The 13,941-nt window shown below is 47.1% G+C and overlaps 1 protein-coding gene across 7 annotated transcripts in view; it reads left to right on the plus strand.

The window, feature by feature from the left end:
- Window positions 1-13,941, plus strand: part of CLEC16A (C-type lectin domain containing 16A) — a 226,635-nt gene that overhangs the window by 17,292 nt on the left and 195,402 nt on the right. For 4 of the 7 annotated variants that reach the window (XM_017539972.1, XM_037742517.1, XM_017539971.1 and 1 more), the window contains exons 3-7: window positions 1,821-1,954; window positions 8,477-8,625; window positions 10,451-10,556; window positions 11,878-11,883; window positions 12,268-12,391. In XM_017539972.1, the coding sequence (XP_017395461.1) occupies window positions 1,821-1,954; window positions 8,477-8,625; window positions 10,451-10,556; window positions 11,878-11,883; window positions 12,268-12,391 (519 nt within the window). The remainder of the gene's footprint in view (window positions 1-1,820; window positions 1,955-8,476; window positions 8,626-10,450; window positions 10,557-11,877; window positions 11,884-12,267; window positions 12,392-13,941) is intronic. The other 3 variants (XM_017539970.2, XM_037742516.1, XM_017539973.2) reach the window with 1 other exon arrangement.

Genomic DNA, 13,941 nt, shown 5'->3' on the forward strand with positions numbered 1-13,941 from the left:
TCTCAGTTATTATGCAGTCGTTTGCTTATATTGCTGTGGACTCGTGGATATTTTATACTCCTGGGTAATAATTCAGTGTCATTCAATGTGTTATTATTTTGTTGCTCAAGTAGTTTCAGCTTTGGCCACTAGGAGCTCTTTCAGGTTGGTTCTTGTGTCCCCTTGATAAGCTCTCTTCCCTTGGTTTTTTGAGCACTTGTGACTTTCTGGTATTATAAAGCACTCCAGCCCTACAATCAGCTGATTTTCTATGGAGTCACTCACTCCCCTATGGAGATTTTAAAAAATCTAGGTTCATGGATTTTGTGCTATACCTACTGAGTCAATCCGTGGGGCAAGATCCAGGTACAGGCATTTTAACGAGTTTCCAAGTTGGTCACAGTGCGGCAGTGAGTTTGCTGGTGACACTGAGGAGTCACTGATTTATGTAACTTGAACTGAAGGTAGACAAAATAGGCCAAATGACAGAAATACTCTGGAGGTCGACGAGAATGGCGTTTACAGGCAGACGGGCTCTCAGAGTTGGAGAAGATTGAAAGGGTCTTTTTTAGGCCATTTAAATTCATTCATTTACCCGTTCATGGATTCAGACAGAATCAGGCAGCGCTGAGTAAGTTCCAGGCCCGTGACCCCCCCACACTGTGGAGATGCCAGACGAGGGCAGGGAGGCACCCACAGCTGAGTCAACCAGCAGGCACACCTCATTCCTTCTGAGTGTCCCAAATGCAAGAGTTTTCGTGTGAGTACAGAGAACACACACATGACTAGAAACGTCATTCTCTTCCTTTAAAGAAAGGTACGGGGTGGTCTGTTTCCTTTTCAAGACTGAAAGAGCCAACGTGTATCTCCAGGAGCCAATGCCGCTAGGCTGCATACACACATGTACCCTATCCACAAGGAGAAAGGCAGAAATAGACTTAGGAATGGGTTAGCAGGGTTTCTCCACCACATCAGTACCTGTGTATTTCTTTCCAGTTATTTTCCCCTAGGACTTGACAATTTGGGAACCAAAGCTGTCTCTCTCTCTCTCTCTTTTTTTTTTTAGCTCTATCACCCAGGCTGGAATTCAGTGGCCTGATCATATCTTACTGCAGCCTTGAACTCCTGTGCTCAAGCAATGCCCCCACCTTAGCCTCCTGAGTATCCAGGACTTCAGGCATGCACCACCGCCTAATTGTTTTTTTCTTTTCTTTCTTTTGTTTTTTTTTTGGAGCTGGAGTCTAGTTCTGTCACCCAGGTTGGAGTGCAGTGGCGTGATCTCTGCTCACTGCAACCTCCACCTCCCAGGGTCAAGCAATGCTCCTGCCTTAGCATCCTGAGTAGCTGGGATTACAGGTGTGTACCACCATGCCCAGCTAATTTTTGCATTTTTAGTAGAGACAGGATTTCACCATGTTGGTCAAGGTGGTCTCGAACTCCTGACCTTGTGATCCACCTGCCTTGGCCTCCCAAAGCGCTGGGATTACAGGCGTGAGCCACTGCATCCGGCCTTTTATTCTTTTATGTAGAGACGGGTCTCGTTATTTTGCCCAGGTTGGGTCTTAAACTGGCCTCAAGCGATCCTCCTGCCTCAGCCTCCCAAAGTACTGGGATTACAGGCATGAGACACTGTTCCCAGCTCTAAAACTCATTTAATACTTAGAATTATCTTACCCTTTCCTGGGAATTCCGTTGTGGCAGATGACAATGGGTGGGATGATCTGTTGTGTCTATAGATACCTTGGGGGAAAGCAATACTTGTGTTGTGAATGAAACCAGATAATAATTTCAGTTTCCATATGTGGAAGCAAACCATTGACCCTTTTCCGTTCTCTCCCCAGCTTCTTCCTGGAGAAGAATATGTTTGTTTTCTTCTTGAACATCCTGCGGCAAAAATCGGGCCGTTATGTGTGCGTTCAGCTGCTGCAGACCTTGAACATCCTCTTTGAGAATATCAGTCACGAGACCTCACTTTGTAAGGACATTCCTTGGTATTTACCTCTGTACTGCTGGGCATCTAGCAGGGTGAAGTGTGGCATGGTTTTCTCTGTCTGTGCTTCCTGAGTATATTAGTCTGCTCGGGCTGCCCTAACAAAATACCATAGACTGAGTGGGTTAAACAACAGAAATGAGTTTTCTCACTGTTCTGGAGGATAGAAGTCCAAGACTGGCCAGGCATGGTGTCTCATGCCTGTAACCCCAGCATAATAGGCGGCCAAAGTGGGCAGATGACTTGAGCTCAGGAGTTTGAGAACAGCCTGGACAACAGAGTGAAACCCCATCTCTACAAAAAACGTAAAAATTAGCTGGGTATGGTGGTGTGCACCTGAAGTGCCAGCTACTCAGGAGGCTGAGGCGGGAAAATTGCTTAAGTCAAAAAAAGTGGAGACTGCAGTGAGCCATGATTGCGCCACTGCACTCCAGCCTGGGTGTTAGAGCAAGATTTTGTCTCCAGCAGCAAAAAAGATCAGGTTGTCATCAGGGTTAGTTTCTGGTGAGGGCTCTCTTCTTGGCTTGCAGAAGACCACCTTCTTGCTGTGCATGGCCTTTGATCTGTGTGAGTGGAGAGAGATTGAGAGAGAGGCAACTGCTGTCTTTTCCTCTTAAAGGGACACCAGTCCTATTGGATGATAGCCCCCACCCTTCTGATCTCATTTAACCTTAATTTCCTCCCCCAAAGACTCTGTCTTCAAATACAGTCACAAGCAGGGTTAGAGTTTCCACGTAGGAACTTGAGAGGGACACAGTTCAGTCCCTAACCCTGTGTTTGTCCCTGTGTAGTGAGTACCGTGAGAGGGTTCCCCTCTGCTGATGATGTTGGGGGTGTTTGCTGTTCTTTATGACTTGCTGTTAAAGAGTTGGGGTCACTGAATCATCAGCCAACAGAATACGCTGGAAGTAGCAGGACAAGGAAGACCTCGGCTGGAGAGCAGGCAAGGGTGTGCGCTTTGGTACTGACCCTCCTGCTTCAGTCCTGCCACCTGGCTAGTGAGTGTGTGACTCTGAACTTCTTACCTGCCCTCACTAAGCCTCAGTTTCTTCATCCGTAGTAACCACCCTTGAGAGACACGTGCCATCAGTGCTTTCGTTTTAACACCCAGGCGCCAGCCAGAATAGAGCAAAGCCAGAATAGAGAGGGGTTTTATCCCAGGCGATTAGCTCAGTGGTCTTCAGCGAGGGGACACTTGGCATCATCTAGAGACATTCTTGGGGATGCCACTGGCATCTAGTGGGTAGAGGGTGGGGATGCTACTATACATTAAGGATAGGTCTCCACACCAGCCCAAATTGTCCCCAGTGCTGAGGCTGAGAAACCCTGGTTTGGTTCCTAATCCTCCATGCTAGAGTGCTAGCTTTGTTATTCCAAAGTGACTTCACCGAGCCCTGGTTCTGCCCACCAGAAGTGGGGAACAAGTGGCCAAATGTCTTTATTAGAGGTAGGCTCTAAGTCGCCCGGACAGGTATGAAAAAAGTGTGCAGTGCGTAGAAGGAGGTAGAGATGGTGGCATTCCTCTGGCCAAGAGGGAGAGAAAGGACTGCTTAGTGATGGCTCTCACAGCTGCCGCTAGGTGGTGCTGCTGCCTCAGAGATGCCGTAATGCTGCTTGGTGACTGCAGGTTGACAAATATGGGCCAACTCCTGTCTCCGTAAATGGTATCCCTTGTTACCAGCACCTGTTTCACTGGATGTGAAATGACTATGGTTTCTGAAAGCTCTGAGGTGAAGATCCCACTCAGCAGCACAGACCCTGGACTCAGACTGAACCAGGTCCCAGGCTCCCTGCATGCGCCAGGACAGTGAAGGCTCCGAGCTGCTGTCTCTGCATCTGTCAGGACGAGAGCACAGTGGATGCAGCAGAGTGGCTGGAGGCGTGAGCATGAGAGCAGGTGTGCAGAGCGAGGCACGGGGTCTGGCGGAAAGGACGTGGCCATGGCGTCGGTTTTCTCTTTTAAGGCTGCGTTGCCCTCGGTTCCCTGCCCTGGGAAGCCTCTCAAAGCACAGCTAGGCAAAGGGCAACTAGATTGAGATGGGGGTGGGGCAGTCAAAGCTTATGGCTTTTAGAGGGTTTCTCTGAATCATACGACTTTTAAAAAGTATATATATTTAGTGTGTACAGCTTGATTTATTATATACACATACACAAACAAAAATATGTATACATTGTGAAATAATCACTGCAATCGAGGGAATTGACATCCATCATGTCACATTTGTGTGTGTATGGGGAGGGGTGTGTGTCCACACTGTGTGATGAAAATATGTCAGACCTATCCTCTTAGCAGATTTCAAGTCTGTAACACAGGAGGGTTATTAACTGGAGTCACTGTGCTGTATGTGAGAGCTCCGGAACTTACTCATCGTGCCTGGTACCCTTTGATCAGCATCTCCCCATTTCCCCTCCTCCCCAGTCCCTGGTAGACTCTCTGCTTCTATGAATTTGACTGTTTTAGTTTCTCCCTACAAGTGAGGTCATGAAATATATGTGGCTTTTCTTGTCCTGGGACCAAAAAGGGTGCCCTGCTGTGAGAAACCTGGGCAGATGCCCCTGGCTTTATAGCCCCTCACCACAGTGCTTTTATAAGCCCTGCAAAAAGGGTAGAAATCATTGCACATTTACAGAACTCAGATTTGTAAGGCATGAGGAGGATAGATGACCTTTGCTTTTATTTTATTTTCTAACCACCAAAGAAAAAAATGTCCTCATTGTCAAATAACAAAAAGCCAAACGTTTGAAAAACATAGTCAAGTTTCTGCAGGATTTCACCCTCACAACCCATTGTGCATTGGCCATTCTGCTCTTTTCTTTTCTCTTTCCCACCCTCCCAGCGTGTCTGAGCTCTCATTGTCCCCTTCTGTAACGCTGGCTGCTTTGGCTTAGGAGCTGCAGCTTGGCCATAATCTATTTAACCTGACCGTGGGCATTTAGGTGCTTTCCAGCTTTTCACTCTTACAAGCAGCCATTTCACAAGTGCACCTGTTGGCTGTTGGGGTCGGTGACCTAAGTGACAAGAGTCCTGAGAGACTGAGATTACGTACAGTCTCCCGGGTTTATTAGAAAAGGATACCACAGAAAGTCAGCCACAGTGAGGGGGCAGTAGTAGAAAAGTCCCAGTCTGATAATAGAGGCGCCTCTAGCTGTCTTATGGTGGTCCCCCGCCACCCACAGAGTCATCTCTTTTAGGCCCTGGAAAAGTCCCTGCTGGGGAGTGGAGGAGCCTGTCGCTGTCCCAGCTCCAGGGTGCCGCTAAGAGACTTACAGTTGTACATCTGAAGCTCCCAGCTTGATGTCTGTGCTGCTGGTGCCTAGAAGCCACTAACCAGTCACTACAGGGCTCAGTAGGACAGACCAACAGCTCCTTATCCTGCCAGCCCATTACCTTTCCCTACTTGTCCCCAGCAGCAGCCAGAATGACAAAGAATGAAAAAGAAGTGCTCTGGGCATCAGAATCACCTGGGCCACACGTTACCCATGTTAGCTTCCAGGTGGATAAATAAACTGTGGCCTGTTCAGAGAATGTAATACTATATAGCAAAAAAGAAAAGAGAAAGACAGGAAAAGAAAAAAAGGAATGAACTACTACCTCTGCATACACAGCAACCTGGAAAGCCCTCAGATGTGGTCATAAGCGAAAGGGGCCAAACATAGGAAGTGTGAGCACTGTCTGCTTCCATTAGGTGAGGTTCAGGGACAGGCACAACGAGTCTAACATGCTAGAAGCAGAACAGGGGTTGCATGGGAGTAGCAGGTACCGACTGGGCAGGGGCGTGAGGGAGCCTCTTGGAGAGCTGGGAGTGTCAGATGTGGGATCTGGATGGTGCTTACGCTGTGTGTATATGTAAAACTTCATCATGCTGGATACTTAGGGTTTGTTAGGTATATGTATATATGTAAAACACATATGTATGTTGTATTCTCATGGGTCTGTAAAACACATATGTATGTTGTATTGGTCCATTCTCTGAGAATGTATGTACACTTAAGTGTTTTACATAGATAGATTTAAGGCTGGGTAATTTATAAGAGAAAGAGGTTTAATCGACTTAGAGTTCAGCATGGCTGGGGAGTCCTCAGGAAATTTACAATTATGGCAGGACGGGAAGCAAACATGTCCTCCTTCCCATGGCAGCAGCAAGGAGAAGACTGAGTGCCCAGCAAAGGGGGAGGCCCCATATAAAAGCATCACATCTCGGGAGAACTGACTATCACAAGAACAGGATGGGGGAAACCACCTCCATGATTCAATTATTTCCACCTGGTCCCTCCCATAACACCTGGGGATTGTGGGAACTACAAGATGAGACTTAAGTGGGGATACAGCCAAACCATAGTGTACATGTACGTGTATGTGTAGTTCCACATATGTCAAGCTGTCCACTGGGGAAATGTGATGTATATAACTCATCTTAAAAAATTTAAGCTTCCTATGATCCTGCCCTAGACCCACTAACTCCTCACTTGGGAGGAGGGTCCCCAAGCGCTGCCTCAGGAGTTCTTAAACTCCGGAGATTTTGAAAACCGCTCTTGTGAGACTGCAGAGCGCACAGCCTGCGTACCATTCCTGCTCAGAGTGCACAGTGGCTTTTCTGAATGCAGTGGCTTTCCCGGAGAACTGGCTTCCAGGGAGGACCAAGCCACAGGCCCACACTGTGGCTTCCGCACGATCCCGGGCTCCCGGATTCCTCTTTGTGGTGTTTTTGATGATTCCCAACAGACTGTTGAGTAACACTTTGATTGACCTCGGTTAGGTACCTCGACGACTCCAAGTAACTTAATGGTTTATTTCCTCTTCACCCCCGAGCAGCTGTGTTCAGTCCCGGGAATATGGTAGACATTTTCTTTGCTTGATTTGTTTTTAGAGACAGGGTCCCACTCTGTCACTAGGCTGCACTACAGTGATGTGATCACGGCTCACTGCAGCCTTGAACTCCTGGCTCAAGCTGGGACCACAGCCGCACACCATCACACCTGGCTAAAGTTGAGATTTTCAATCTCCAGGTAACAGTAATAAGAGTAATGGGAGCTAACATTATTGAGTTCTTGCTTTGTGGCCCATGCTGTCCTGAGGGCTTTTTGTGCATTTTCTCTGTTAATCCTTACCACAACTTTATGAGGAAGGTACTGCTGTTCTCTTTTCCAGACAACCTGGGGCGTGGGGAGGGTCAGCAGCTTGCTCCAGGTCACAACACAGCTAGGAAGTGGCAGGGGCGAGATGTGGACACAAGCAAGCCAGTCCAAGGCCGTAATTGAACCCAGAGCCTCCGAAACACAAGCACGCATGGGAAGCTCTGCACACTTCTTACATGCAGAGCGCTGGGTCTACCCTTGGAGATTCTGATTCGGTGGGGCAGGCCTGGGGCCAAGATCCTGCAGGTCTGACACGCTCCAGGGGTTGCAGTGCTGCCCATCTGAGGACCAGACTCTGAGTAGTGAGGCTCCAAACCATGCCCTCCACAGGTGTCAAACCTGTTCTGCCTCTAGCTGTCTTGGGGACAGGGCAGGTGAGCTGGTGCAGTGCTCACACACCAGCAGCCCAAAGGACAGGCAAGGGGACAGCAGTGCCTTGCTTTGCAGGGTGGCCAGTGAGAACAGAGGGAAACGTGCCTGACAAGGCCCAACACCAAGATTTTGAACTGCAGTTTTGGCCGAGACACGTGTTTTGCTGGCCAGCACAGCTTTAAAAGCTAGTTTGCTCAGTGGCAAACATGTCAGGATCAGGAGATTCGCAGAGCAGTGTGCTAGGAGCTGGGGAGTGGGGTTGCTCTTCAGTTGACCCTTGGGCCCTCATCCAGTTTTCATTGTTGGGCCCCCGTAATGCTTGACAGGCACAGGCTCTGACATCAGACCCTAGGTTTGAATCTCTACTCTGTGACTCTCTGTGCTCAGGTAAGTTAACTTCTCTGAGATGTTTTGATTCTTCTGCAAAATGGGAAGAATGAGTCCTAGCCTGCAGGACCCTGTGATGGTTGATGGTCATGTAAAGCACTCAGCCCAGTGCCCGCCATGTAGGGATTCAGCAGGTGACCTTTATGAAATCATGTTCCTATATAAGGAGGGAGAAAACCCCAGTGTGGCCTGTTGTGGCATTCAGAGTTGATGATGTGATTTGTGATGGCAGAAGGGGGCAGCTTTTTATCCTCATCTATGGGTGGTTTGTGAAAATGCCCACACACCAGCCGGTCTCCCCCACCCCCAGCTCTTTGTTGAACTTTGCCATCAATGAAAAGAAAAATGTTGGAGTGTCTTTTTTTATTTGGCATGGGAGGGCGGGGAAGGGCTGTTTTCTGGCGATGCCTTTGAACTTCCTGGTGACTGTGCATCACAGATGATCTCTTTGCTGGTTAAAAGTTAAGCTCTTCCAGTTAGCGTGTTTAATCCCAGCAACCCAGAGGCTTACCTGATTCAAGTACATTAACGTGGTCATGTGCTGATTACCTGGCTTATCTTTCCTGCAGCATGAATTAACCTGTTTTGTTTTCTTTTGTTTTCTCCCTCTAGATTATTTGCTCTCAAATAACTATGTAAATTCTATCATCGTTCATAAATTTGACTTTTCCGATGAGGAGATTATGGCCTATTATATATCGTTTCTGAAAACACTTTCGTTAAAACTCAACAACCACACTGTCCATTTCTTTTATAATGAGGTAAGTAATTGCCAGAGGGGCACGTGTAGGTGTGAAGCCAAATCAGTTACAGCAGCGCCTTAGGTCTGGGTGGTCGTGTGTCTGTTTACAAAGCTGGTACGTGCTTGTTTGGATTTTCACGGCAACACTGTTTGACTTTGGCATGCTTAAAACTCTTTTTAAAAATTATGTAAGTTACCTTTCTATTGAAAAAAATTAATTTTTGTAGAGACAGGGTCTTACGGTGTTTCCCAGGTTGGTCTGGAACCCTGGGGCTCAAGCGATCCTCCTACCTTGGCCTCCCAAAGTGTCAGGATTACAGGCGTGAGCCACCACACCGGGCCAGCCTTTCCATTTTTAATGTAAAATTCAGTCTGTGCTGAGAGCCTTTTACTTGGCAGAGCGGAGGCATGCCTAGAGGTTGTCTTGGGGAAGTGTTGCCCTTTGGGAAAAGCGGGAACTCCAGTCAGGGCTGGCTTTGCCACTTCCCCCCTGTGTCACCTTCAGGAAGTCCCAGACCCTTTCTGAATCTCATCTGAGTTTCCTCATCTGAGAAATGGGACTGAGAATATGTATCTTGTAGGGTTATTAGGGGATGAATTAAATGAGATGATGTCTTCAAAGTGCCTAGTATGTACATGGCTCCCTGAAATAATAGACATTGCTATTCTTGGTAAGATAATGTCCCTGACACTCCTTGGGAGAATTATTAAAACAACTTAAATAGATCAATTGCTCCTGTCCTCACACCTAAAAGCAGTTTGAACCATAAGGTCAATGTAGCTGCCATACCAAAAGGTCCAGGCACTGGCTGTGCTGGGGCTGATTCATCCTGTGGTTCAACCATATCAGCAAGGACCCAGGCGTTCCCATCTTCCTGCTCTGCTGACTGTACAGGTATCTGTCCTCAGGTTCAACCCCTCATGGTCACAGGGTGGCTGCCCCTGCCCCCAAACATTGCATAATCATGCGTCACTGCTGAAATCCCTGATGAGATCGCTTCCCTTCTCGTGTCTGTTTTTAACTTCCAAAGAAAACTTTCTCCGAAGGCTCCAGCTTTCCGCCTCATGTCTCCCCACATCCCATTGAGTACCTCTTAGCTGTCAGGTGCTGGGGTAAGCATGAGATCAGAAATGATCTCATTTAATCCTGGAAACCATAAAATAGGTGTTATCCCCATTTTATAGATGAAAAAACAGAGGTTTAGAAATACTGCATTGCACAGGTTAGAAGCAGTAGAAGAGGTAAGGAACCCAGGTCTGACATTATCTGGACTCCTTTTTTTTGAAGTTACCATTTTAAAAGTAGAGATGGGGTCTTGTCTTATTGCCCAGGCTGGTCTCAAACTCCAGACCTCAAGTGATCCTTCATCTGTGGCTTCCCAAAGTGCGGGATTTTGGGCATGAGCCGCTACTCCCACCCAGTGAATAAATGATTACTTCTACTACTGCCACTACTACTGTTCTTTTTTCTTTTGTTTTTTGAGGCCGGGCCTTGCTCTGTTTGCCCAGTCTGGAGGACAGTGGCAGTCACAGCTCACTGCAGCCTCAAGCTCCTGGGCTCAAGCTATCCTCCCACCTCAGCCTCCCAAGTAGCTGGTACTATAGACGTGCACCACCACACAGACTTGGACTTTTCTGTTTCTTCTGTGGTTTTGCCTTCCCATCCCTTTCCACATTCCCCATGGGGAATGAACCACTGACTTACGGTTCACGTTGTCAACCTTTTTTTTTTTTTTTTTTTTTTTTTTTCTTTCTGAAGTCTGTGTTGGAATCCAGAGAGTTGGGGTGGGGCCAGGCCTGGCTTCTGGGCTCGTCATTTGTTTTTGTTAATTCTTTTGTTTTAGCACACCAATGACTTTGCCCTGTACACAGAAGCCATCAAGTTTTTCAATCACCCTGAAAGCATGGTTAGAATTGCTGTGAGAACCATAACTTTGAATGTCTATAAAGGTAAGTGTCCTCATGGGCTGGTGCCTTGGCAGATTTCTGACTTGGCAGCAAGCGCTCACTCCCATGTGTGTGTGCTTATGGTTCTCGGAGTGTACTGAGGGAGCACATTGATGATGAGCCGTGGCAGCTTCTCACGAAAAACATGGAGTCCCCTAGCATTTAGCTGGCTACTCCTGGAAATTCTTGCCTTCTCCAGGCATGTCCAAGTCTTGCTCATGCTGCCACCCAGAAGTAGAATGTCCTAAGAGAGGCATGTGTGGGATTTAGAGTGGCTGTGTTACAGAATTTGGGGAAGCAAAGTTTTCTTTTAAATATGACATTTAAATTTTTTTGTGTTTTGGCTTGTGAAATACACTTTAATACAGCTAAGGGGTAATCTGACTTTTAAGTAATACATAAAAGCATGTCACGTTGTGAACAGCAGGGGGCAATGTTGTGTTCTCAACAGGCTGCAAAGCCCCGCACTAACAAATTCCTCCTTTCTTTCAAAATGTTCTTAATGCCCAAAAGATTGCCCCAGGGAAAAAGCCATTCCCTGCTCTCTGCTGCACTGACACAAAGGCTGCCTGGCCAAGGTTTCCTGAACTGGAATTGTCCTTCCAAGGCGATGCTTGGAAGTTCTCTGCCTAATGCCTGGCTTATTTCCCCTGGAGCCACCACAATGGAGATGGAACTGTATTTTCTTAGGGATGAAAGGGCTTTGACTTCTGTGAGTCAGAATGTTATTACTTGCTAATTAGGGTAGGGGTTCCTAACTCCAGCCTAGCACTGGGCTTACATTAAATTTAAGAACCTTTCTAAGAGCCCAACTGGACCCATCCAGGGGTCGTAAACTGAGGACCTGTGGGCCATATCCAGCCATCAGACGTGTTTTAATTTGCTTCATTTTTGAAAAAAATATATAGTTGCCAGTATTTAAAAATTGGGAGGTCTTGCATGGTAATCTGGATTTGCGCCTTGAAGATGTAGATTTGGCTAGTCGAGGTCCACAGTCCTGCAGGGTGGGGGTTGGCGGGCACAGAAGCAGCTGCCCCTTTGGGGTCAAAGCCCATGCTCCCAGGTCACATGCTGGACCTCCTGGCCACCAACCAACCTGGCAGGCTTCTAAGTTTGCCACCCTGGTCCAAGCCACAGTTGGGTCTGCTGCCTTCTGCTCTGTTTTCTCTTGTCCCCTTCTGACCTTTTATCTCCATGCAGATGCCTCCTGCCCTAGCGTCTCTCCCTCTGCGCAGCTCTCTCACCTTCCCAGTTCCTAACCCTCTTAACTGTTGTCTGTTTTTTGCCTTTCCTTCAATGACGATTCCTGTGTTCCTTATTCCAGTGTCATGTAAGTTATTAACCTCTGGTTTTCCGCTTTCTTAATTTATCCTTATATGTAAATATGGGAACCTTGCTTGAGGATGGTGTAATTCTCAGTGTAGTCTAGCTCAATCCGCCACTGATAAGTAAGCTGTCCAATGCACTATCAATGTTTAGCCCAACTAATTTCTTTTTAAGTGTATCACAAGAACTGCCTTGATGACTATAGTTTTATGAATAAGATACACATTTTCAAGTATTTCCGGGAAAGACAGACAATTTCAGGTTATAGCAGAGGGCTTTTTCATTGTGGTTTTGGGTTTTGCTTTGTTTTTGTTTTTGTGTTTTTTTTAAAATCTCCCCCAAGTTATTTTTGGTAGCTTGACTTTTTTTCTTCTGTGAATTTTCTCAGTGGACAACCAGGCCATGCTGCACTACATCCGAGATAAAACTGCAGTTCCTTACTTTTCCAATTTGGTCTGGTTCATCGGGAGCCACGTGATCGAACTTGATGACTGCGTGCAGACGGATGAGGAGTAAGTGACGCCCTCAGGGCCACTCAGTATGTAAACAGGGCAGTTAGGGAACAATTCTGTTTTCATCAAGGAAAAAGAAACCCAAGAACAGCACTTCCCTACCTCTGTGTGGGCAGAGCATGGACTTCCATACTCTAAAAGGTTCTGCCAACCTGTTGGTAATAATGAAACGCTGGAAACAAGTCAGCCACCTCCCAGAACAGGCGGGGTAAATCAATTCAGTACAGCCATAGATGGGGCTGCTAGGCAGCTGGTGAGAAGGCCTAGGGGCTCTGTCAGCTGATGAAAGCATTAGCAAAGTGTCGTCTCTGTAAGATGGAATAGCGTTTGGCAATGAAAAGGAATGAAGCACTGACATGTGGTACGGTGTAGATGAACCTCAAAGCCTTAGGCCTAGTGAAATGCCCAGAGTAGGTGAATCTATAGGGGCAGAGAGTAGATTGGGGGTCTCCTAGGGCTAGCATGCTGTCTGGGGACATAGGAAGCAACTGCTAATGAGTATCAGGCTTTTTTTTTTTTTTTTTTGAGACAGAATATTGGTCTGTCACCCAGGCTGGAGAGCAGTAGAATGATCATGGCTTACTGTAGTTTTGACCTCCTAGGTTTAAGCAATTCTCCCACCTCAGCCTCCCAGGTAGCTAAGATGACCAGGCCCATGCCATCACACCCAGCAAACTGTTTTGATTTCTAGTAGAGATGGGGTTTTGCCATGTTTCCCAGGCCTATCTTAAATTCCTGGGCTCAAGCGATCCTCCTGCCTCAGCCTCCCAAAGTGCTAGGATTACAGGTGTGGGCCACCACTTCCGGCCAAGTAAGGGGCTTTTTCTTTTTTTCTTTTAAGACGGAGTCTTGCTCTGTCACCTAGGCTAGAGTGCAGTGGTGCGATCTCTGCTCACTGCACCTCCGCTTCCCAGATTCAAGTGATTCTCCTACCTCAGCCTCCGGAATAGTTGAGATTACGGGCATGTACCACCACGCTTGGCTAATTTTTGTATTTTTAGTAGAGATAGGGTTTCACCATACTGGCCAGGCTGGTCTCAAACTGCTGACCTCGTGATCTGCCTGCCTTGGCCTCCCAAGGTGCTGGGATTACAGGTGTGAGCCACCGCGCCTGGACATAAGGGTTTTTTTTGCAGGGGGATAACAATGTTCTAAAATTGACTGTGATCATGGTTGGGCAACTCTGTGAATCTATCAAAAACCATTACATTGTATACTTAAATAATTGAATTTTATGGTATGTAAATTACACTTCAATAAATCTCTTTTTAAAAAATGTTGAGAATGGTGCTTTTGTTCTTAGAGGGGTGACTACAAGTTCCAGAGCAGGGTTTCTTTCCCTTGTCTCTCTTGAACTGGGTACCATTGTTGTGGGTGCTGTCTTGTGCATTGTAGGATTTTTACCAGCACCCCTGGCCTCTACCTACTAGATGCCAGTAGCACCCCTCCCCAGTCGTATTAACCAAAAATGTCCTCAGACATTGCCAAATGTCCCCTTTAAGGCAAAATCACCCTCACTTGAGAACCACTACTCCAGGGTGACAGCTTTG

Source organism: Cebus imitator, unplaced genomic scaffold (assembly GCF_001604975.1).
Source record: "Cebus imitator isolate Cc_AM_T3 unplaced genomic scaffold, Cebus_imitator-1.0 Scaffold122, whole genome shotgun sequence".
Lineage (NCBI taxonomy): Eukaryota > Metazoa > Chordata > Mammalia > Primates > Cebidae > Cebus > Cebus imitator.